This window comes from Emydura macquarii, unplaced genomic scaffold (assembly GCF_026122565.2).
Source record: "Emydura macquarii macquarii isolate MOO-44397 ecotype Brisbane River unplaced genomic scaffold, CSIRO-AGI_Emac_v2 contig_450, whole genome shotgun sequence".
NCBI lineage: Eukaryota > Metazoa > Chordata > Testudines > Chelidae > Emydura > Emydura macquarii.
This window is the reverse complement of record NW_027130587.1, coordinates 12,962,462-12,985,513: the sequence shown is the minus strand read 5'-3', so window position 1 is coordinate 12,985,513 and position 23,052 is coordinate 12,962,462. Positions and strand designations below refer to the sequence as shown.

Below are 23,052 nucleotides of genomic sequence, written 5' to 3'. Positions count from 1 at the left end.
TTAAAACATTAATTCTTGAGTGGCTCTTGGGCTGTTGGGTTTCAAAGTGCGTGTATCTCTTTTGCCCTCATATGGAACCATAGCCCCAAATATGTCCTCATGGTATCGCTTCTGGCTCTGCAAAAATCAGAGATGAAACAAAAGAAATCAGCCTGGTTTCCCGTTATTTAACCATCTGGCAGCTCGTTCAGTTCCTTTGCGTTCATTCTATTGACTAGTGAGAGGGAACTTTTGGTGGTAGGAATAAAAAGGTGCTCTAGGACAAGCTGAAGTTCGTAGCTCTCTCGGGGCAGATTTTGACACCCCCACTCTGGTCACTTTGCACCATTCCAATGACACAAGGCCTGAGTACAGCCAGCAGAACAGGCCCAGTATTCTACGTGCAATGTTTTTTTTCCCTTCTCAAATTCACTGCCCGTCCACCCCTGGGCCAACAGAGCCTGAAAATATTGACATTCAGATCATGTTGCAAAGCCTATCATTTACCCAGCTATTCATTGGCCAATCCTGCCCCTTCAATGGATGTCCAAGGTGAAAGTGGAGAAAGTGAGGCAGGATATTGGGACTCAGTTTCGGGGTAGAATACTGCAATCGGTACATGCCCCTTGGGCGTTCTCCTTAAATAAACTGAAATAAATGTGTTCTAAGTTAGAATGTCTTGACAAAGTTACGCATTTAAGTTTATTTTTGATATAATTGTTGCTCTGTCTCTTGGATCCTGATCACTAGACTGAAGCCTGGTTTAAATCACGCCGGACTCTTTAGGTGACTACAGTGAGTGGATGAGAGCGCCCAACTGGCTTCGACACCTACCTTCAGCTGGAAGATGTAGTCTTCCGCCTCTTCCTCTGTCAGCTTCAGTTTCTTCGTGAACATTTCCTTCAAGGTCTGGGCGACATCCCTGGCCATGCGCACATCCCCACAGACGTACAGATGTCCTTCATCTTTGCATAAGACTTGGTGCACTTCTGCCTCCAGCTTGTTTTGAAGAATGTCTTGAACATAGACCTTAATGGGAGGAGAGAAAAAGAGTCAAATAAAGTCCCCTTAATGCTATCTAAGATCACCTAGACTGGGAGCAGACCTACGGAGCCTCAAACTCCATATTAAGGCTCTGATACACATATCCCCAGTCCAGTCAAACTCTATAGTGAGCACAGGGGAGAAATGGCTTTAAGTCCTCTTTATACTACCCTGATCCTGAGGCTGGGCCAGTCCCTTACATAAATTAGGACGGCCTGAAAGTTGCTTTCGCTTAGGTGCCGCAGGTTTATTGCCATCCAAGGATTCTCCTCAGAAGAGGGAATTCCCAGAGCGCCTGCTCTGCTGGCTTTTTGGTTCCCATTTGTCACTGAAATGGTGCAAAGTGATCAGAGCTGGGGTCAACAACTGCCCCAAGAGGTACAATGGACAGCTCTAACGCCAGGTCTGAACTTGTCCTGGGGTGATCAGGGCTTCGGGTTTGAATGAATTCCAGCTTCTGGCTTCACAAACAATTTTACTTCTGCTGTCTGAATTTAGACACTCCTGTTATCCACTTTCTACAGGGCAATGATGTAAGGCTTAGATATATACAGCTGGCTTCTACTGAAGTCCAGGGTGAGATTCCCCTTCCCCCCTTTTTTTTTTCCAAAGGAGCAGAGACCTTCTTCACTCAGGCACGATACATAGAAACAAATCTTAGCTGTGGGGAACATATCTCCCTTTCTAGAGGGCAGAGGAATCAGGCTTACTTTTGCTTGGCCAGGTTGCCGGGAGTAGGCTGTGTAGGCCTCTTTCAACACTCCTTTTCTTTTCATTTCTTGAGTTTCTTCTCTGTAGAGATGATCCATGTCTGATTGCCGGCAGCCAAACACCAACGTCATGCTGCTGCCTTTAATTCCTGAAACCAACAGTGGAAAGTGGTTTTTTTTTTCTTTCTCTCTTTTAATGTTAGCCCAATCATCTGCAATTACAAGTGCAACAGAGGGCTCTGTTGTCTCAGCTACTATTCTTGCTGTGTGTGTGTGTGTGTGTGTGGGTGTGTGTGTGTGTGTGAGAGAGAGAGAGAGAGACTGACTTTAAGTAGGGGCAGCATGATTTGACTTTACAAAATGTCACTAGCAGAAGCTCAACTCATCTTAAATGAATACGCAGGGGAACAGCAAAACTCCAGTTGCATGCTGCAGTGAGTTTTAAATTAAACTTTGTACCCATCCTTACCAGGAGTGGGTAGTAAGATCACAGAGAATCTGGCACCCTTTTTACAGCTCTTGTCCATTTCTCTTTCTCTGTGCTCTTTCATGTCCACCCTCAGCGCCCCGCAGTGTTATGAGGATGAATTGCATGCTGCTTGTAGGTTAGTGAAAACAGCATCACACAACTGACATCTCTTGGGGGGGACAGGGTTCTTCAGTGGGAATTATCTCCCATGTACCTTTCTTTTCCAAGTCATAGAGGCGCTGCTGCCAGAAGCTTCTGAATGGAGCGATTCCTGTCCCCGGGCCGATCAGAATGCAGGGCTTGGAGTGATCCTTTGGAAGCTGGAATCCGCTAGCACTAACATCAATAAAATGAGAATGTGTTTAGGAAAAAAAATAATCTGGGCATAAATCCATTCCTGCCAAACTCTTGGAATAAGATTTACCAATTCTATATCCCTATTGGCCTGAATTTGCACTCTGTTACATTGAAATCAACAGAGTTACACCAGTGTAAAGGTGGTTCTTAAAGGGTGGAGGATCAGGCGCTCTATATTTTCAAGGCATGGTGCAAATGCTAATTCTGTCCATCCCCCTCTGACGTGGGGAAGTATTATTAGCCCTGTCTTGCAGAAGCACACAAATAGGGGCAAGCACTTGCCCAAAGTCACAAGCTATTGTTGGATGAGGGGTTAGAACTCAGGAGTGTTTGGCTCCCAGCCCCATGATCAGTCCGTTAGACCACGTTGCCTTGCGATAAGCATGGATACTATTATTATTCTTATTATGGATACGGCTCTACACTGAAGCTGAATTCAGTCCTGATATTTTCCCATTGGTGCTCTATAGGACATGTACACTCACCTGCGCACGAAGCATGGGACTGTCTCCTTGAGATCTAGTGTATTCAGCCACGTGCTGCAAACGCCATGGTGCAAAGGACCTTGACCATCTAACAGGAGGAAGGGTAAATGCATCTATGAATACTCAAGAAAAAATTCAACTACTTTCTTTTTTTTTAAAGTTCAGCGGATATCAAAACAAAATTGGTCTAAATTAATTGGAATCTATTAATTACAAACCAAAGAAACTGGTGTAATTTCCATTCTCAGTTTATATTCTGCAAGTATCAATTTTCAGAGCAGCTGCGCAATGTAAACTCTTAGCTAAAATGGTCTGTTTTATACCATAAGATGGAGTCAGTTTACTCCATCATTGTGCTACCTAAGTTGCATCGAACTAAAGAATAAATGCAAGCAACAATTACCCCTTGTCCTGTAGTTGACCACGGCAACTGTCAGGTGGATCTCTCTGGGTGTCAGGTCCCGGGAGGAGCTGATGGAATAGTACCGGGGTTTCAGCAACGGCAGCTGAGTCAGCAAAAAGGACGTTGAGACTTGGATGGAAGGAAACTCTTTCAATATCTCCAAAATGGTGGGGCTGTTGAAAAACTTCCACTTGTTGTACTCCTCTGAGCTCTGAAACCCAAACACCACCACAAAGGTTAACAAGGAACTTGGAGTCTCTTTGGGGTTAGGGGCAGGGATATTGGAGAGGTCACTTGTAGAATACATTTCTGGCCTGCGTTAAGTTTAAACTAATCATAATTACCCTTCAGCTAAAAGGAGACTCCCTCAACCCTTCAGACTGCTTTAGAACGCAACTTGGACTGAGTGGTTTGAAACATTGGATTTTTATTTAATTTCTGGAACTAGAAGCTCTGAAATACTTCCCAGAGGTTATTCTCACAGACTGTCTGACTGGGCTTGGATGTGGAAGTAGAAGAGGAACCTTCTTTTCAGCCTTATCTTGCAGGACATCCATGTAACAGCCATTGAACTCAACTCACGCTCATCTGGACCTTGAACTTTTGGCTGTTTTTTTCTGCACTTCAGAGATTCATAAAATCCCTTCTCTCTCTGCTTTACCACACTGTCTGCCAAGGGTGATAATAGATTGTCTGTCTGCCAAGGTCCTTCTATAGCACCTTCCATGGGATGATCTAATTCTTACCATCCCTGGTTGGATAAGGAAGTATTTATTTATTATTATGCCCTTTCAACAGAGGTACAGACAGGCTATGTGACCTGCTGAGAATCACGCAGGAAATCTCACACCATAGGAAGTCTTTCATGCAGTGTTTCCTGGTTCCAACTCCCAGACTTTAGTCGCAAGACCATCCTTCCTGTTATCGAGGATGGTCTTGGAATACTGCAGCTTACCCAACAAATGGAAAACAGCTATTCTGTATGATTACATGTATTCCTATAGCCTTCATCACAGTAGTGGAGGGGCATTGATTCCTCAGTACACAGAACACTAATGAAAGTCTAGTCCTAACACTCACATGGCAGAAGACTTCCAGTCTCTGTTTGTCTCCTTCTTCTGTTGCCAGCTGGGAGAGTTTTTTTAGCAGCTGTTGGGAGGGTGGTGTAGTGACATCAAGGAAGTACGTCAGCGCTTGGGAAAGTGTGCAGGGTGGAATTTTCTTGTCACTTGTCCAGTAGCCACCTGGAAATGTAAAGAACACTTGAGAACACTTCCCAAGGAATTGTCAGCTGTACGTGCGGTGCAGATCTCAGTGTAGTTTAAAGGAGGCTAATATTCAAAGAGAGAACCAAATCCTGACCCTTATGCAAAGTTCAGATAACCAGGCTTTGCATAGAGGATCTCCGTAGGGATCAAGAATGAAATCCTCCACATAGCCACCAAGTTCCAGAGCTGCTACAGTTGCATGTCTGCAGTTGCATGCACATCTAGAACAGGGAACTCAGCTGAGAGGAGTGTTTAGTAAGGAAACAAACCGAGTGAAAGATAATATTGTAGGTGATCAACACCAAAAGCTACGGATAACAGTGTGAGGCCTTCTTAAAGATAAAAAGGAATTTGCTTGATAAAGGCTTTAATGGACGTATGCTGATTTACACCAGCTGAGGATCTGGCCTTCTGTATATGCCCTGAATCACACATGACAATAGAACACCTCTTTTAAACAAAAAGAACTGCTTAAACCAGTGGTTCTCAACCAGGGATACGTGTGCCCCTGGGGGCACGCAGAGATCTTCCAGGGGGTACATCAACTCATCTACATACTTGCCTAGTTTTACAACAGGCTACATAAAAAGCCTTAGTGAAGCCAGTACAAACTAAATTTCATACAGACAATGACTTGTTGATACTGCTTTATGTAATATACACTGAAATGTAAGTACCATATTTACATTCCAGTTGCTTTATTTTTTAATTATATGGTAAAAATAAGTAAGTAAATTTTCAGTAAGCGAGCTGTGACGCTTTCGTATTTTTATGTCTGATTTTGTAAGCAAGTAGTTTTTGAGTGAGGTGAAACTTGGGGTACGCAAAGCAAATCAGACTCCTGAAAGAGGTACGGTAGTCTGGAAAGACTGAAAGCCACTGACTTAAACTACCGTCTCTCTGTGCAAAAACGCTATCTTTTTAGCAAGCTTCTGCTACAGAGCAGGGAGAGATGTGGAAACCTATTTTAGGAGACTGATTAGCTTGTTGTGTAGCAATGAACACCCTGTATCAATTAGCTTAATTACAGTCACTAGCCTCATTTTGATCTCAGTTACAGCAATGTCAATCCAGGATAACTCCATTAGCCCTAGTGAAGCCCTATGAAAATCCATAGTAACTGCAATTCGAACCTAGTATCAGAAGAGTAACTAAAATGATGAGTTCATAGAGAACCTTTGGCAGGAACTACTTATTTCCTGAAGACCGAATATGAAGACGACAGAAGAACCCAATGAATACATATTTTGACTTAATGCATTTCAGTGAGCACTTTTTTGCTTGAAAAGGAGACTCTTGAGGTGTATTATGGAAAATATCTATAAAACATCCACTGCCCTGCAGCTTCAGTACAGCCAACTTACCATCACTATAGGTTTCCAATCTGATGGTCTGGTCAGTTGGTGATGCATCTTTTACACGCTCAATGATTCCACTGACTATTTCTGGCTGGTTGCCTGGGAAAATCCCAACGTGTTCTCCAGGCAGATACTGCACTTCCTGATTAGTCTCACAGGAAAGTTTAAGTAGGATGGTAACACGACTATAAATATAAAAAGACAAGATCAGACAAATCAGGGTTATGTTGACAGGATTTCCCTTGGACAGTGCCGAATTGTATGCATTTAAAGTGGCAGTCAGCGAGGGTTAGTTTGTGTATCTTTATCTTCTGATCTATTGATGTGATTTATGAAGACCGCATCAAACCACAGTCTGGTTAAGTCAAGTAATCTTAATAAAAATTAGTAAGATTTTCATGATCTGCTGATCAGCGTGTGTTAACCGAAATAGATGAGTTCCTGGAACAGTAATGTGGTGCCACAGAAGGCTAAATGGTTTGCATCATTGACTAAGCCAGATGGCTTCCTGTGAGAAGATTGTATTTAGAATAAGAAAGAAAGGGGCTTATTTGAGGATACTGGAAAGTCTTTTATGGGTTCTATTCCTAATGCGGATATTATTGTTGGAAATGCTTGTAACTCATCCTTTTGAGCTTGTTTGTGTATTGTGGTGGCTCAGTTTGCATGCTAGTATGATTACAAACTAGTTCTGAGCGTTATGTTTTTTTCTTTCCTTTTTCTTCAAGGGGATATTTTCCCCCCGAATTAACAAGCAATTCCATTGGCTTTGAGGAATCAATGAGGGAAAAGGTTTTTGTCAGATTCCACATCTAGTGTCAAAATGCTTTGTGTTATTTGCCTGTTAGTGATGGTTTGAAATTCCTTCTCAAATGCCTACAAGGTCAGCAGTGCTTGTATCTCGGGGATTTTTTTAAACATCTTGCAAAAGCCAATATTAAAATGCCTACATCTTTTAGGGCTCATACCTGGATTTTAAACTTTGCAGATTCTGCCTGAATGTGAGCTTCATAGGAATCACATCTTTGGCATGTATGTCTCCAAGTGCTGTGGGGTGGAAAAAAGAAGACACTGTTACTCAAAGATTTAGTGATTCGATTGATTTCTAGATGTCTTTCTGTAATTGTGGAAAAGACCTGAACTGCTTTAGATCAGGGCACCTCCAGCTTTTTGAGTAGTTAATTGCCCAATGAAGAAGAGAAACACTATAGTGATGAGCAAGGTATGAGAAGTTATATAAACTAATGTTTTTAGAAAACACATCAAACTGCTCCTTCTGTGACAGAAAATAGATCATTCAATCCTTGTCCTTTCTTCTGAGGCTGCATGGCTGCCAGTTGTGCTCTTTTTTGGGAGGTCTTATGAAACTTGAAATAAGAGAAACCATGAATGATCCCATCTAAATCACAGAATCAGGGCCTGGCTTCTTCTACCAACTTCATAGAACATCAAAGTCTATCATCTTGCATTATAGCGCTGATCTCATTCCTAAATCATCCGTAAAGCCTGGGTATATGTGATGCAAAATAGGCACAGAGAGATGATACCTTTGCTCAGCTCCAAAGGGTGGGAGTCGTGTACTATCCGGTAATTCTTGGGATTCCAGGTTTCATCTGAGGTGTACACCTTGGGTAGCTGAATACCCTGTTTTCCACGAATGTCAAAAATCTCACAGGCAGTCTATTAAAAAAAAAAAAGATTAATTAATTAAATTAATTAATTATTCCTGTTAATTTTTAATTGCCATTTTCTAGTGTTCACTGATAATATTGTGTAGTATCTATTTCAAACAAATTAATAATCGGAATAATCATATCAAGTAGAATACATGGACCAGATTTTGATTTCACTTATTCCTAATGTTAATTGATTTCTTCACTGACTTTAATGGGGTTATGGCCAACCTGCACCAATATAGCTGAGATCAGGATCTGGTTAGAAAAACTCTTAAGGCTGATTCTGTCCCCCTTGTTCACCTGTGTATTTACTACACAAATAGACCCACTGAAATGGAACTATAGGCCAGGATGACAGAACGGGGCTCTTGGAAATAAGACAGTGACCTGAATCACTCCTGGACTTCGGAGAGTTCGAAATCCAACCCTGGATCTAGAGTCTCAGTTTTGCAAATGGCCCCTGTCATTGGCGGGAATCTATGGTGTGTTTTTGTATGTAACTTTTTTTTCCAAGTTTCTTTACAGGGACAATTTTGCTAGTGAACAGCAAAAGAAAAAAATAGATGCAGCAGGTCTATGGACAGCTGTGTTAAATAGTTACCCTGAATGTGTTAACTGCCCAGACGCGAAAGGCTTCTTCCTGTCCATTGAGTTCATCCCCTTCACCCGTTGGGGTGAGCTGAGAGGCACCTAACTGGGCAAGTTTTTGGTCGACATCATGAGCGAAGGCGCAAAACTCTGGATACATGGTTGACCCCAGGCCAAATACAGCATATCTGCACAAAGAGACACACATGAGTCTTGGGGGAACAAGTTGGTGCTCCTCATTGGACAGCACAACAAATTAAAGGCAAAAGATATGATGAGATGCAAATCAGAGCATAATATATTACCTGAACTTTTTGCTCAGTTGTTTCATAGTGAACAGGGAATTCTTCAGTTTCTGTAGAAAAATAAATAAGATGTCTCATGTTGCACAAATACTTTTATTTTACATTATCTATAGTGTAAGGCCTGATTCAAAGATTTCCTATTGGGTTCAGTGCGCTGTGGATCAGGCCCTAAAAGAGACTTCTCAGTGAAATGTTACCTTTCCGTTGCCTGGAGAGTCACCATTTCCAAAAGTGCTGGTCACCACTAGAAGGAGGGTTTCTTTTTCCAGGTCACTGAGCTTGTATTCGTCCATGCAGAGGACCTGGAAGAGACCAAGTTCATAAGATATTGCTCTTGGGCATAAATGAGGACCAGGTTCAGAGAGCTAAAGTATTTTCAGGTCACCACTGACCAAATCTGGGAGGCCGTGTGATCTAGCAGATCGGGCACTGGACATGAGTGGTGTTATTTGCCCTTCCACTGTGTGACTTTGCTCAAGTCAGTTCGCCTCTCTGTTTCCCTTCTCACTCCATGTCTGTCTTTTCTATTTAGACTGCGAGGTCTAGATCCTTGGCAGTATTTAGGTACCTACTTTCCATTGAAATCAATGTAAGTTAGGAACCTTTGAGGAGCTGGGCCTAAGTTCTCAGGGAAGGGACTTTCTGTTGGTACACGTGTAGCATCTAGCAACATGGGCCCCCCCCACACACTCAGCTGGGGTCTCTAAGCTATACAAATAGTAATAAATCCTCATTATGGTCCGCCGATCCATCAGCAATTACTGCTATTTTTTTCCCCTACAGCAGCAATGACCCGGTTAAGGAGAAGTGTGAAGCTTCATCAAGTTAGCACAGTGGCCTCTCACACAGACAAAAACTGATGCAATAAATGTCATCGTCTACTGTGAGAACTTGTCATTTATCCAAATTGCATCATTTCATGTGTTAGACAGGAATGTGTGCGGCAGTTTTGGTAGCAGGATATTTCAGTGCCTGGTGCCATTAAATAGGTGTGAAAGAGGATGGAAAATAGTGTTTCCTACTGAAACAATAGCCTGTAACCCACAAAGAATGAGTTGCAAAGTACACACAAAATACACATGCTGGCCAGATCTTGCTTTACTTGGGCATCCAAAGTTTCCAGGGAATGTCTGTGACATCTTGTAGAAGCTGGTAGTCCTGAGTTTTCTAACTCTTGTTCTCTAGTGGGTAAAGACTTCTTTCTCCCCAAAATAAGGTGACCAGATAGCAAGTGTGAAAAATGGAGACAGGGTGGGGGGTAATAGGTGCCTATATAAGAAAAAGCCCTAAATATGAGAACTGTCCTTTATAAAATCGGGACATCTGTCACCCTAAAACCTCCCTTGCACATGCATGAAGTGTGGATGGACTAGATCCTCTTACCTTGGTGCTGAAGGCACAATTGAACAAGTCACGCAGGTTGTTGGCCAGCGTTTCAGATTTCCCAGTCTCCGTTGCATAGATCACCGTTGCCTTGGTCCTGGCTGCCATCGTTTTCCGCATCAGTGCAGATGAAAAGAACACAGCCCTGGGAAAAGTCATGCGCAGCTCGTCATTTATTCACCAAAACATTCTCACCTGATTTACAGAAACATGGGGGGGAAAGGGCTGATTTGGAGGATGGCCTATTGCATTTACTTGGGGGATTCTCCAGGAAAATAAATTTGAGATTGGCCTATACAAAAATTTCAGATGTGAACATCATCAAACTTCAGGTAATCTGGGTTCAGATCCAAATGATTGATTGGCTCATACTGCTATATTGAGCCAAACCAAAAATCTGGAATTGGAGTGCCTCCACCCTAACTTTGGGATGAGATGGACTGGATCTTTATTGTTCAATCCCATATATAATATTTTAAGCTTTTATGTGGGAAACTTACTTTGCCAAAACGCTAAACTTGATCTCCCTTTTCTTTGGCCTGCGTTTCTCATCATGCCAGACATGTGTTTTCCAGGCTTCCGTCTGGAAAAAGAGAGAAGTTACAGGTATGAGATCGTAAAGAATACATACACGATTTGTTTTACGCAGATCAAGAGTTGTTCCTTATACGTCTAGTGATATATTCTTAAGAGGAACTACTGACCTTATTTCCCCCCACAATTATTAGAAACTCTACAATTATTGTACGTAGCCATCAGCTAATTTTACTTCTCAGGTACAGTGATTGGCAATTTACAGTGAATGTCAGGGGTTTTAGCTCAGACAGATATTATTTATTTATTTGCATTATCGTAGAGCAGAACCCTATTGCGCGAGATGCCGTATGACCCCTGGATAGGAACTCTTGTGTTTTTAAGTGGTCTGCAGAGTTAATGCGGTGGCCCTTACCTGGTAGTAGTAGAAAGGTGAGAGGACGTAGTTCAGCATCTCCTGGTGAAACACTGGAGTAATGCTGCCTGATATGGGAGGCACAAGCCAGACCCAGTCGGCCGGGCAGCCTCCTCGAATGCGGTACTCGTTCTGCATGTATTTCATGAAAGACTCGGCAGCGGAGTGGTGATCCATGATGGTGACATTTTGTTTCTGAAAGAGTTGTATAGAGAGGTCCATCAGCTGATGTGCCCCAGGTCATGGACCTGCACAAATCAGCACAATAGCTATCTAAGGAGTTGATATAGTGCTCATTACGGTAGCATCACAGTGGTTCCCAAGAGGACTTTATGGTACTTTCTGCTTTTCTCCCTGCACTGGTTATATATAGAAGCCTTTTTTTTCTGGCTTACTCAGAAGGAACCGGTGCTAACAATCATTAGATGCTGACACTGCACAAAATGAACCATTGACTTGATCTGCTGCAGCTTACTTTATCGTCTGGGTTTTCGCTATGGTTTAAAACATATGAAAATCAGCATTTTTCACCTGTGGTTTCTTGCCCCAGCCTTGGGCAAGCAAGTTAAATAATGCTTCTGATTCACTTGTCCATCCTTCAATTTGTTATGGTTTAAAGAAATGCCACCAGAAACAAAGCTGTTAATCAAATGTTATCTTTTAGCACCTAACTAAAGTTCGAATGGGATGATTGAATTTCCCCCACATCCCACTTTTGAACCGGCAATAGTGGGAAGAATGGATACCACATACCCACTGTATTCGTGGGATGAAAATAAAGGGTCTAGTGTAAATCAGGAGTAATTGCATTCGAGTCCTATTGACGTAAAACTGTTGTAAGAGAGAAGAGAATCAGGCCCAGGTTGGTTGTTGTCTCTTCATATATCCATGTCACTGACTTACCTGGAAACTATGAAGCACGGCAACGTTGATCTCGATCACCGCTCGATCTTTCCATAATGAAGAAAGTTTGTTGGTTTCCAGACCCATCCTTCTCCCTACTTCCTACATGTGAAAAAAGAGAGGGGCGGGAATTTAATACTGAGGGTTTTGAACAGATGATTTTCCCACAAGCTTCTTGCATGGGGTTAGTATTTTTCAAGTTAACATGCATTTCAGTAGGAAAAAACATAGGGCAGGAGGAGGAAACCCACATGTAATGGTGGGGCCAGTGCACCAGCTTTCATCTCTACAGTGCTAGATGCTAGGGGTTTTCTTGAAGCATACAGATCTGAGTGAAAATTTTGAGGGGGGGCATTCAGATCCGGGGCGAGGGGATTTCCACTGGCTTAGATGGTATTAAAGGGGAGCTGTTGGGATAAAATTAATTTATTCTTAGTTGTAGCATGGTTGCATTGGGGAGCTCCAGGCATGGACCAGGAACCCAATGTGCTAGGTGCTGTACAAATGCAGTCGTTGCTGTACAGAGCTTACAATACTTAAAAAATACTTCACATGTGATACTAATAACATGAATGTAGTAAAGCCAGAGGCTGGGAATTGCTGACGGGATGGATCACTTGCTGATTACCTGTTCTACTCATTCCCTCTGAAGCACCTGGCATTGGCCACTGTCGGAAGACAGGACACTGGGCTAGATGGACCATTGGTCTGACCCGGAATGGCCGTTCTGATGTTCTTAAAAATGAATTTGCTTTTTGCCGTTAACGACTTTTTCTTAATCAGTTGGTGTGTCCCTCTACGCTATGTTAATTCTCCCATCACTGCTGCCACCAATGGAGCTGAACTAGCAGCCGTGCAACGGTGAGTGCTTGGTATAAACAAAGCCCAAAAGTCCTGCTCCAACCTGCACAGGGCTCTGTGTAAAAGCTGGTGCTCTCCCTTGCCTCTCCGACACAGATTCATAAAAACCCTCTAAAAGATTACCGTAAGGATGTTGTAGCGTTGCACATCACAGAAGTCTCGCACACCTATCTCCGTCCCCATGTACCAGCCATTAAAAGGGCAAGCAGTAAACTCTAGGCCTCCCACTTCAAGCAGCATGTTGGCAACAGCAGGCAGGGCGTACCACTTCAGATCTAGTTCCTTAAACCATTCGTACCTTTTAAAGAAACGTTTTTAACAGTTAGTTAAGCACCCTGATCTGTGTCTCCTTCGGAGCACGACCAATGCCAATGGGGGAACAGAAACAATCCTGTCTGTTGTATGCGACACCAAGCAATGCAGCCCGGGTGGCAAATGTTGACAACAAGCTTTTCACTAGCCATGAGAAAATCGAGAATTCCTTGCTGAAGAAATTGGTGCAAAACAGCAAAGAATTTTTGATCTCCTTGCAGTCGCTTCATAAAATAAATAAAAAAGAAATATAATAGAGAAATAAACGTCTTTGCTCATCTCTAATGACCAACTATCTGGCAAATGCTACAGTAGGTAACACGGAATTATACAAAGAGTGCAAGAGGGAAGAGCAGGAAATGAAACATACAATAACCAGATCTTCAGCTGGTGTAAATCAGCATAACTCTACTGAGGGCTATAGAGCAACATTGATTTATAACAGGTAAGGATCTGGCCCTATATAATGGCCCCTCCCATGAGTCACCAGCAAGGTTTCAACTTTCAGCTCCAAAGCACAGACCCGTACCACTCGATTTTAAGGAATAAGCCTATTAGCCGTTAGCGGTAATAGGCTGCTGTTCACATTGAGCCGCTTGGGCCCTGATTCAGCAAAGCACTTAAAACACGTGCTTGAGCTGGGAGTGACTTCAGTAGGACCACTTGCATGTTTAACATTAAGGCCCTGATTCAGGCCGGCACTTAAGCGTGTCCTTAACTTCCATGTGCATAAGTCCCATTAACTTAATGCAACAGAAGCGCATGCTTAAAGGCTGTCCCAAACAGGAATGCTTTCCTGACTAGGCATCCAAGGGCTTTGCTGAATAGTGTTGGTTTTGCTTAAATGCTCTGGCGAATCAGGGCCTTGATGAGGGCAAGAAGACACACACCCTCCAAGTGTATTACACTAGCACGCTAGGCGTACACTTTTAAAAAGCACCGCATCTTTGGAATAGGACTAAAAAAGAGATGAGAACTCCCAAGTATTTCCTGCAAAAATGCTATTATCCTACATTCATTTCAATGTCATTTAGCTGCTGTAACACACATTTTATCTCTTGGGTTAATTCAACATCATTTCATCTCAACAGAGAACTAATAAAGGGCCCTGCCACAGGGCACAAGCTAATAAACGGGGCCTAACAATAGCACCGTAGTCAAGGTGCCGCACAGATGCGATGCTCTACATCCAGCATGCTTACTTTGGATGCTCCATTGACACTTCAAGGACAAGTTCTGGCGGCAGTTCAAATATTTCCGGGTCTTGGCCGTTGGCTTGGAGAATCAGTGGAACGACATCAAAGCGACCATATTTGGGCTTCCACCCAAGATCAATGCACAACTGCAAGTGAAGAAAGTGGGTTTTGTTTGGTCTTTCCGTGGGTTTGAAGACCGAAGAATGTTAACCCTTTCAGGGCTGTCTAATGTTCAAGACTACATTCCCCATTCAGATAAAGCCAGGCTGTGTTTTGCTTAGGACTCCATTGTATGCCCTGATTTGGGTAGTACATAAATTGCCCCACCCCAGAGGTAGTCCTAGGAGGCAATGTGCCTCAGACAACCCTCCTTTGCTCTGCTCCTTTGCTGTAGGGAAGTAATTTGCTGCAGGACTATAACAACAACAAATTGCCCCCTCTGCCCTCACCCCATGCCAGGTAAGATGTGCTGGTTGGTGCCTTGGAACCAAAGCTCCATCCATTTCTTGCTTACCCACCACCCATCCTCCAGGGAGGGTCAGGAAGAAAAGGTGGCCACTAAGCACACTGAAAGTCTTCCATTGACTTTAACGGGAGTTGGATCAGATCTCTGAAGTATTTTTGACCAATAGGCTATAGAGGGCCACATAATGAGGACCAGATAGGTACCTCATCAATTAGATTAGAAAGATGAATATCTAAAATCCAATAGATGAGCTAGATAAGATGGATGATTGGTTGATGAGTTCTGTTTGAATGCTTACCTGTGTAAACTCCACACCAGCTGGGTCTCCCAAGACAGAGCCATCTGGCATTTGGTACCCAGCATAGCGGATGAGTTGGCTGTTCCATAAACGGAAATCATGTTTCCCATCAGTCCTCTGAGGGAAGACCGTGATGGCCGACCTACCCAGAGAGATGGTTAACTCCCATTAAAATGCAGCAAACCATATGCTTTTGGATTATTTTTTAAATCGTTCCTGCTACCAGCTAGTTGGCATTTTATAAACAAGAAAAAAAAACCCAACAAAACCCGAAAACCTCCTCATTTTCCAGGGACCGTGCTATTTACAAGCATTCAAGAAAGGATGATACAGGATAAAGGAAGGGATTAACTATGGAGACAGGACTACAACTTAAATATAGACACTCGAGAGCTTTTGTGGAGGTTCTGAATGTAAACCCAGATCTGGATCCAAAGACTGGTGTTTGGAATGCTAGCGGTGGAATAAAACAGCACGTACCTGATGTTTCCATTGTTTGTGGAGTACTCAAGATGACGACAGATATGTTCAAACATTTCCTTGGCTGTAGTACAGTTTCGTGCATCAAACACCTATATATTCCCCCAAGAAATACATGAAAAAGAATTGATTTAGGAATGATAATTTAGGATTATTTTTCCTATGCAATTCATTATCATAATTTAAGGTTAAGGAACAATGGCTTAGACAAATGTCTGGAAAACAGGATTTCACTTTAACCCTTCTTAGATGAGCTAAATCTTACTCTTTGCTATATAATTATGTTATCTTTGCTTATATGTAAGCCAGATAACTATATCTGTGCTTTGCTGTAATGTACAGGAGATGCATCTCCGTCTGTTGCTTAGCAGATTTTTCATGTGTTTTGAACCATATCTGGTTATTTGATCAGTCTCTGGAATGAAGAACTAGCTAAGATGACCAGTTTGCATTGACTGAAGAAAAGGTCATATCCTCTGCTAGTGTAACATGGCATAGGTCTGTTGAAATCAATGTCACTATGCTGATTTACAGAAGCTGAAGATCTGCCCCTATATTTCTAGAATTAGTAAGTCACCTCTAGATTGGACCATTGTATTCTCCCAATGCATCTCGGAGCATTTCTCCAGGCCTGTTTGGTTGCAAAAATGAGTTCATCTTTCGTCAGCTGGTACGTTCCTGTTCTTTCTATCTCTTCCGTTACTGATTCCATTCGCTCCTGGTGTTCTTCTGGTTTTGGCCTGTGGAATAGGAGACAATCGTGAAGAGAAACAATGAGCTATGCTTTAGGCAGAACTAATTTCATTTACAAAGGTCATTACAGAAATATTATTCCCTAGTTAGTTACTATGTTCTGGGTCAAGAGGGTGCCTGGGTGTAATGGAGGGCAGAATTTAAACTCTCTGATTATAAGGGACTCCTTCATTAAGCAGAGGATTGAGATAGATGGGGTGTTCTTTTGCCACAGATATAGTACTTCATAGAATTCATTTAGGTGTCCATGCAAATTGTGATTTGGCACATATGTATGTGGCAAGAGAAAACCATCCCATGTATTAATCCACAGATGGGCTGGTCTCAGAGTTCAACATCTGAAGATGAAATCGATCTACACAAAACACGCCATCAATGGTGAAAATATTTGCCACTTCTCAAAGACATCACGAAGAGTGTGTCCTAGAGGAAACCGCCACCATGCGTCCCATCTCCCTTCTGCTGCATCCCACTCCTCCGCTCCCCAAAGTGCCATATTTCTCTGTTATAATCTACCACTTCGTATTTTTGAGCAATGGAAAGAAATGGATTATCTAAATGCAGAGCATCGGTGTGGGGAGACTGGTCCGCTGCTAGAATAACTGAGATCAGATTATGATAGTTCCTTCTGGCCTCCAAATCTATGAGCTGTCCTTGCTGAGTGTGAATGGCAGATTCATCAATTTACTCAGGAGCAAACAGCATTGGAAATGCTAAACTGTAATGTTATAACCTTGGTGCAGCTCACTCCTCTGACCACGCAGCTCCCACGTCCATCATGTTTGATACATTAACAACACTCCTAACGTGAGCTGCCTCTTCTGTCTAGTTCCCCACATTAATTTTTTTAGGAAGCTATGGGTTTTCCAGGTTTGTATGTTAAAATCCAAGAAAGCACTGGAAATCCATGGGTGGGGAAAATCCTGCATTGGCAGAAGGATGGAGAGAAGCAGCCTAACAAGTGATTGTTCTCTCTGAATTCTAGTATTTTAATAGAGTGAGAAAACTTCACACCAAAGAGGAGGTGCTGACCAGTTCTCTTTGCTGGAGGAGCTAGCCTCTAAAATTCTTTAGGCTGATAACACAGAAAATAAAGACAAAATATTGGGAAATATTTATCGTGGCACAGACAAACTGGCGTGCTGGCTGATAAATAGGATGAAAATAGCTTGCACAGTCTGAAATGTCACATTTCACCAGGATGAAAGATCAAGGGCAGCGCCTGAGACAGTGTAAATCAGTGTGATCAAATAGCCAAGTAGTGAGGTCACCTTCCAGCGACTACAGGGAGATTTTGCAAATTTGATGTATGACAGTGAAGGCTGCTGGCACCTTAGGCTGGGGTTTTCAGAAGGTTCTCAGAAATGAAGCCAGATTTTACTGGGAGCATTGAGCTGCTTTGAAAATCTGGATACTGAGCTGCTTTGAAAATTTGGTCCTGAAACTCATAAAACTGGATCACCCTCTCACGTGTCAATGCACGTCTGTTGACTTCAGTGGAGTTACTTACACTGGTGTGATGAGAGAGGAATCAGGACTATCTGATCGAGTTCAACACCTGGCAGTGGGTTTAAATCCCATTGATGTAAATGACACCAGGGTGGAATTTAGCCCATACTCGTGTCTGCTGCTGGTGTGGGAATTTGTCATCAGTAACAAACGCACATTGTACTGCATTATTAGGTGACAAAGATCATGATTCTGAAAACATTTCTGCATATCTTGATCTTTACTCCCATGAATAAATCAATTGAAATCAGTGGGATTACTTGTGGGAATGAAGATAAGCTTGTCCCTAAGTGTTTGCAGCATCTGGATCAGACTCAAGACCAGAATCAAACTAAGAGTCAATGACCTGACCAAGGAAGTACAGCTAAGAAGAAAGTGATTTGCAAATTAACTAAGATGCAACGATGCAAGGAATTCCTCCTGAAAGTGCTCGTCTCTAACCACAAGATTAAGCAATTGCAAGTTGTTTGGTGATATGAGACTTCATAATCCCTTGATTACTATAAAAAGTAGTTTCTTTATTATTATAAAGTCACCATGAAAGCAGAACTTATTAGAAGTCATAAAATTGCCTTCTGGGCAGCATAAAAACGGGGTGGGGGGGGGGGGGGGGGGGGGAAAGAAGCAGCTGTAAAATTATCTGAAAATCAGAGTCTCCTTTCATAAAAGTTAATGTGGGCCAATTTAAAATAAATAGTGTGTTAAATTCAAGAGCATCTGAATCACCCAAGTAGCTAACGAGAGGACCTGGTGCATGATCTTGTAAAGTGCTGAGTAAGTCCTTGATGTGCTAGGCACCTTCAATTCCCATTGGCTTCTGGAGTTGCTCAGTATCTTGTAGGATCAAACTTTTAGTTATTAATCCCTAAATCCTTGACATGGTGGAACTTGAGATGCACTCGAATATTACTGAGTTTCCCGCATGTTCATCCAAAGCAGTAAAATCACCCCCACACCCATCTACATCCTGATAACTCTGGATTTATGATGCTAGGAAATTCCCCTGAGCATGCTGAGTAAGCCTACTAGTTTGCAGATGGCAGATGATGAGAGGACTCTGCCAGGTTGAGTGGCAGCAACTTGCTTAGAAGGCTAGCAACTTTATAAACCATACACTTTATAAACCATAAACCATGCTGACCTAGCATGTACTGCCCTTGAGCAAAGGGTGCCAGACACAGAGCAAGGGCATTTAAAACACACCAAGCTAAAAGCCGTGTCCACATTATAAAGCTGGTCTCAATGGGCGTTACTCCACTCTAGCGCTATATTAGCTTTCAGGGTAAAAAAACAGAAGGAGAGATTCATCTATACATGGATGTTTGTAGACAGATGGTAACAGAGTTTTAAAAAGAAAAGAGTCTTAACTAAGCTGCCTATCAATGCATTTTCCTCAGGAGGGTTGAGATCGTTAAAACCAGATTGCACAAAGCACTTAAAGTCTGTTCCTATATTCACCGTGGAGGTTGGAGACCTACAGATCATAGCTGTAGTACTAATATGCTGAAATGGTAGGTACTAACTAACCAAGGGGTCAGAATTCTTGTCCATTTCTTTGATCGGTTGGTATGTAGTGGGGTAGTTTGCAGAGCATGACAAAAATAATACTAAGAGGCATCCACATCCCATAGACAGAGCCACTAGATCAAGAATGAAGTTCAAATGGCCTTACTCTTTAAGTGAATTGTAGTATTGATTGATGAATTCTATGGCCTGGGGTAAAATCTCTTCTGGTGGGACCGGCCTGTCTCTGGGGCCTTTCACCAAGCCTTTGGGGTTCATGAGCGCCCCTTGGCAGGCCTTGGTCTTGCAGTTGAGAACCTGCAAAGACAAGGAAATGTCAGAAACAAAACGGGCACCACGCCGGGAAAAGTTTGCCCATTAACGTTCCATTGTCTTACCCCCTTTGACTTCAGGTGCAACGTGTCATGAAAGCTGGTTCCGTTTTCCCAGTTTTTTATTTTTAAATGTCTCGGACACCCGGATATTTGACTCATTGCCTGGATGCTGTTTTGCGGAGGTTTCTGACCAAAGAGAAAATGAAAATACAAATAAACTTTGAATTCATTGTGTCACGTTAAAACATTGCACAAAATGTATCCCTGGTGTCCACATCAATCGATGGAGTTTCATCAGGGACAACTTTGGCCCATTATGATTGTAAGGAGTTAATTAGGATTTAAGGGACAGATTGTGGAACCATTTACTAACGCAAATAGGAAACTATCCACATATCTGGTCCTAAATGAACAAGGAGTCAGATTTTTTTCACACCCTCCCTCTGCAAGTAGTTCCATTTAATTTCATTGGGATTAAAAATTCATGGAGATTAATAATTCCCAATCCAAGTTCCTTTGCATTTATATGGCATCTTTCCTTCCAGAATATCAAGGCACTCAGAATGCCTTGTTCTAACCACTAAACAGCTTAGCACTTCTGCAAGCTTTGAACAGCAAGCATCTTCCGCAACCACAGCTGGGCAAATAAGGGATTTTTTTTGGTTCACTGGTGACATAAAAAAGATGGAAAAATTGTTTCAGGTTGGACTGAAAATGAAAAAGTAGAAAAAAGTTTTGGGTTGCACAAAATGTTTTGGTTTTTTGACCATTTTTATATACTTTGATTTTTTTAAAAATGAAGTCATTTTTGAAACAAGTTGTTTCAAACAGAAAAATTGCAATGTTCATTTTGAAAATGTCAAAAGGAACCTTTTTTTTTTTTGAGGAAAATTTTGGTTTTTGTTTCTGCAAAATGAACAATTTGGTGAAACTGACACGAATTCGCCAAACGTTTTGGTGTCACTGAATCTGTTTTATCTCTCGGGGTGGAGGGTGGAGTTTCAGCTGAAAAATTTCACTCAGCTGTCACTGTGACCCCTTAGCACCAGTACTGACGTTATACTGAGAAATAGATTGTTTCCTCTCACTGACCTCTCCTCCAGCTATGACGCTCAGCTTCTCATCCTGTTGCTTCGTCAGATCTTTTAGCTTGGCAGCTTCTTCTTTCATTAAGCTTTGAAATGAATAAGCAGAATTTGAGTTAGTACAAGAGGCTTAGTTTTTGACCTGTTACAGTTTACTTGTGGGGTGAGTAGGGAGATGCCGAACATAGTATCTGAAAACCATCTCAACTCAATAAGCCATGGGTTTCCAACTCAAGAGAACTAGAAACAAGTATTAGGGTTGCGTCCACTATTCCCATATTGCTGTGTCCCAGAATGTAAAAGGCTGAGAACCACCGCTACAAACTAAACAAAGGAAATACATCAAGAAACTACAACTATGAACTAGTCGCAGAAAACAGACAAAGAGAGAGAAAATGTTTCAAAGGTTCGTTTTCTTCAGGGAATAGTCCCGTGAACCTTTCACAAAGGTCCAAGCTCATAGCTCCGTAAGCGAACGGCTTGCCTTCTTTTGCATGAACTTCCTTCATTTCCTGCATAAAGCCTGGCTTTTGAACTCTCTTCTTCCTTTTTAAGTTAGATCCCAGGTTTGTGAAGATGAGAGCTAGCCTGAAAAACCTGGAGCAAAAGACTTCGCTTTTGACTGGCAGCGATGGTCTTTAGATAATGTCCATCTTCAGGCCAGATTGTGTGTCTTTTATTCTGATTGATGAGCTCTCACTCCGGTGGGAGTCAGATTAATGGTTCTTTATTTCTGATGTAAATAACTTTCAACAATAATAGTGAAAGATGGGAAGCAAGAGTCGTGGGGAGGGAATACCAAATTTGTGCAGAACGCAGGCACGAAAATGAGTAAAATCTTTTGAAATGAGAGACATTTGAGAAGTGTGCAACCTTATTTTATACACCATCTTGCAAGCAAACAGTATCCCCAAAAAAACTTTATGGAGCTAATTAATACAATTACAAGGTTAATAAATAACTTTGCCAAAGTCCACAACACACACACACACACATCTAGCCATCCATAGCATACACCATTATATGCATTATACAAAGCAGAAACAATTCAGAAGAGAAAGTTTAAGGCTGGATGTTTTATGCCACATCGATGTGAGCATGTCTCACAAGGGAAAGCTAAAATTTACCTCCCCTGTGTCACTTGCAGCCCAGTGAGCTGTAGGAACAGTTATCCCTCAAACGTCCTCCTTTAAAATTACTACTTTGGCAATTCTTTATTTGTACTTCTGAAACCTCACGGTCCTTTCCCATTATCTTTCCTTCTCAAAGGAGGAAGAATGTATGAAAGCAGAAAAGGATCAGACTGAGAGGAGAGAAACCTTACCTGTGAACTTTCACAGCTGTTTTTTCCACATTATTGTTTATATCCTTCTCTTTGTGATACTCGTTCCTACCGGTTTGGGGCTTGAAAAGGAACTGCCAAGGGCACATCATTTTCTGTCTTTTAATTAGCCTGCTATTTCCCAGCTCTGAAATCCAGTGATGAGGGGACTCTTCTAAGGAAGGAAAAAGAACCAAGTTATACAGTGACCAAGGAGGAACAAGACAAGGGTTTTTAGTTTTGTGTTTCTCGAAAGTGTGTTGGGTGTCGCAAAAGTGTTTTTGTTTATTTGAGCCCCTATGTGTGCAGGAAAACAGGAGGCAAAACCAGGTCTGTGTCATTCACACAACAAAGATTCCCACCTGAAAGTTATCCTTCCCTAGGGAATTAAACGAAAAACCACTTGCAACACCGGGGAGACTGCCAGAGCCAAATGGATTTTGAAGTTTATGGGTTCTAAATGTTCTATTCTAAATGTGGAACTAAGGAGTCGTGCCTGGGTTCTAGATTTTTGTAAATAATATAATAGCATTTCTATAACCCATGTAGCAAACTAGTCAGAAGTTAGTATGATGCTCCATTAATGGCCACAAACTGATCCTGATTTTTGTCTTCCCATCCTTTTTGGATTTGGGCTTTTCTGATAATCTTTGATCCCAAAGCAGAGTTTCCCTCCTTGGAAAGAAGTAGCACCTTGATGGGTAAAAGTGAAGCTACTACATTGTTTAAGTCTTCTGTATAAGACAAATCAAAGACTGAGATGTAGCCAAGAAAGTCAACGGATGAGGAAAGAAAGAAAATTTCCTTTTTCCTGTTATAAATTTTGTTCATTATTTTATTATTTTTGTTGTGGTAATACCTACAAGCCCCAGTCATGGACCAGGCCTCCATTGCGCTAGGTGCTGTACACATACAAATAAACAAACAATAGACAGTCCTGACCCCAAATAGCTCACAGTGTAAGAATTCAGAGCCAGATTTTGATATCCCTATTCACAATAAGTAACGCCATTAAAAAGACCGTAACTGCCTGTGCTGAAAGGTTACTACTCAATA

General features: G+C 42.0%; 1 protein-coding gene across 1 annotated transcript; it reads right to left on the bottom strand.

The window, feature by feature from the left end:
- Positions 1-22,109, bottom strand: NOS2 (nitric oxide synthase 2). Its single transcript, XM_067537706.1, has 26 exons — positions 22,000-22,109; positions 20,683-20,764; positions 19,654-19,776; positions 19,425-19,573; positions 16,068-16,230; positions 15,491-15,582; positions 15,011-15,152; positions 14,253-14,392; positions 12,862-13,036; positions 11,878-11,979; positions 10,975-11,169; positions 10,526-10,608; positions 10,026-10,170; positions 8,840-8,944; positions 8,643-8,692; positions 8,351-8,525; positions 7,621-7,753; positions 7,042-7,120; positions 6,080-6,258; positions 4,528-4,691; positions 3,448-3,658; positions 3,045-3,132; positions 2,417-2,538; positions 1,734-1,882; positions 814-1,008; positions 1-117 (listed from the first exon to the last, which is right to left on the bottom strand). The coding sequence occupies exons 1-26, from the start codon at positions 22,107-22,109 to the stop codon at positions 1-3; spliced, it is 3,468 nt and encodes a 1,155-aa protein (XP_067393807.1).
- Positions 22,110-23,052: the final 943 nt, after the last annotated feature.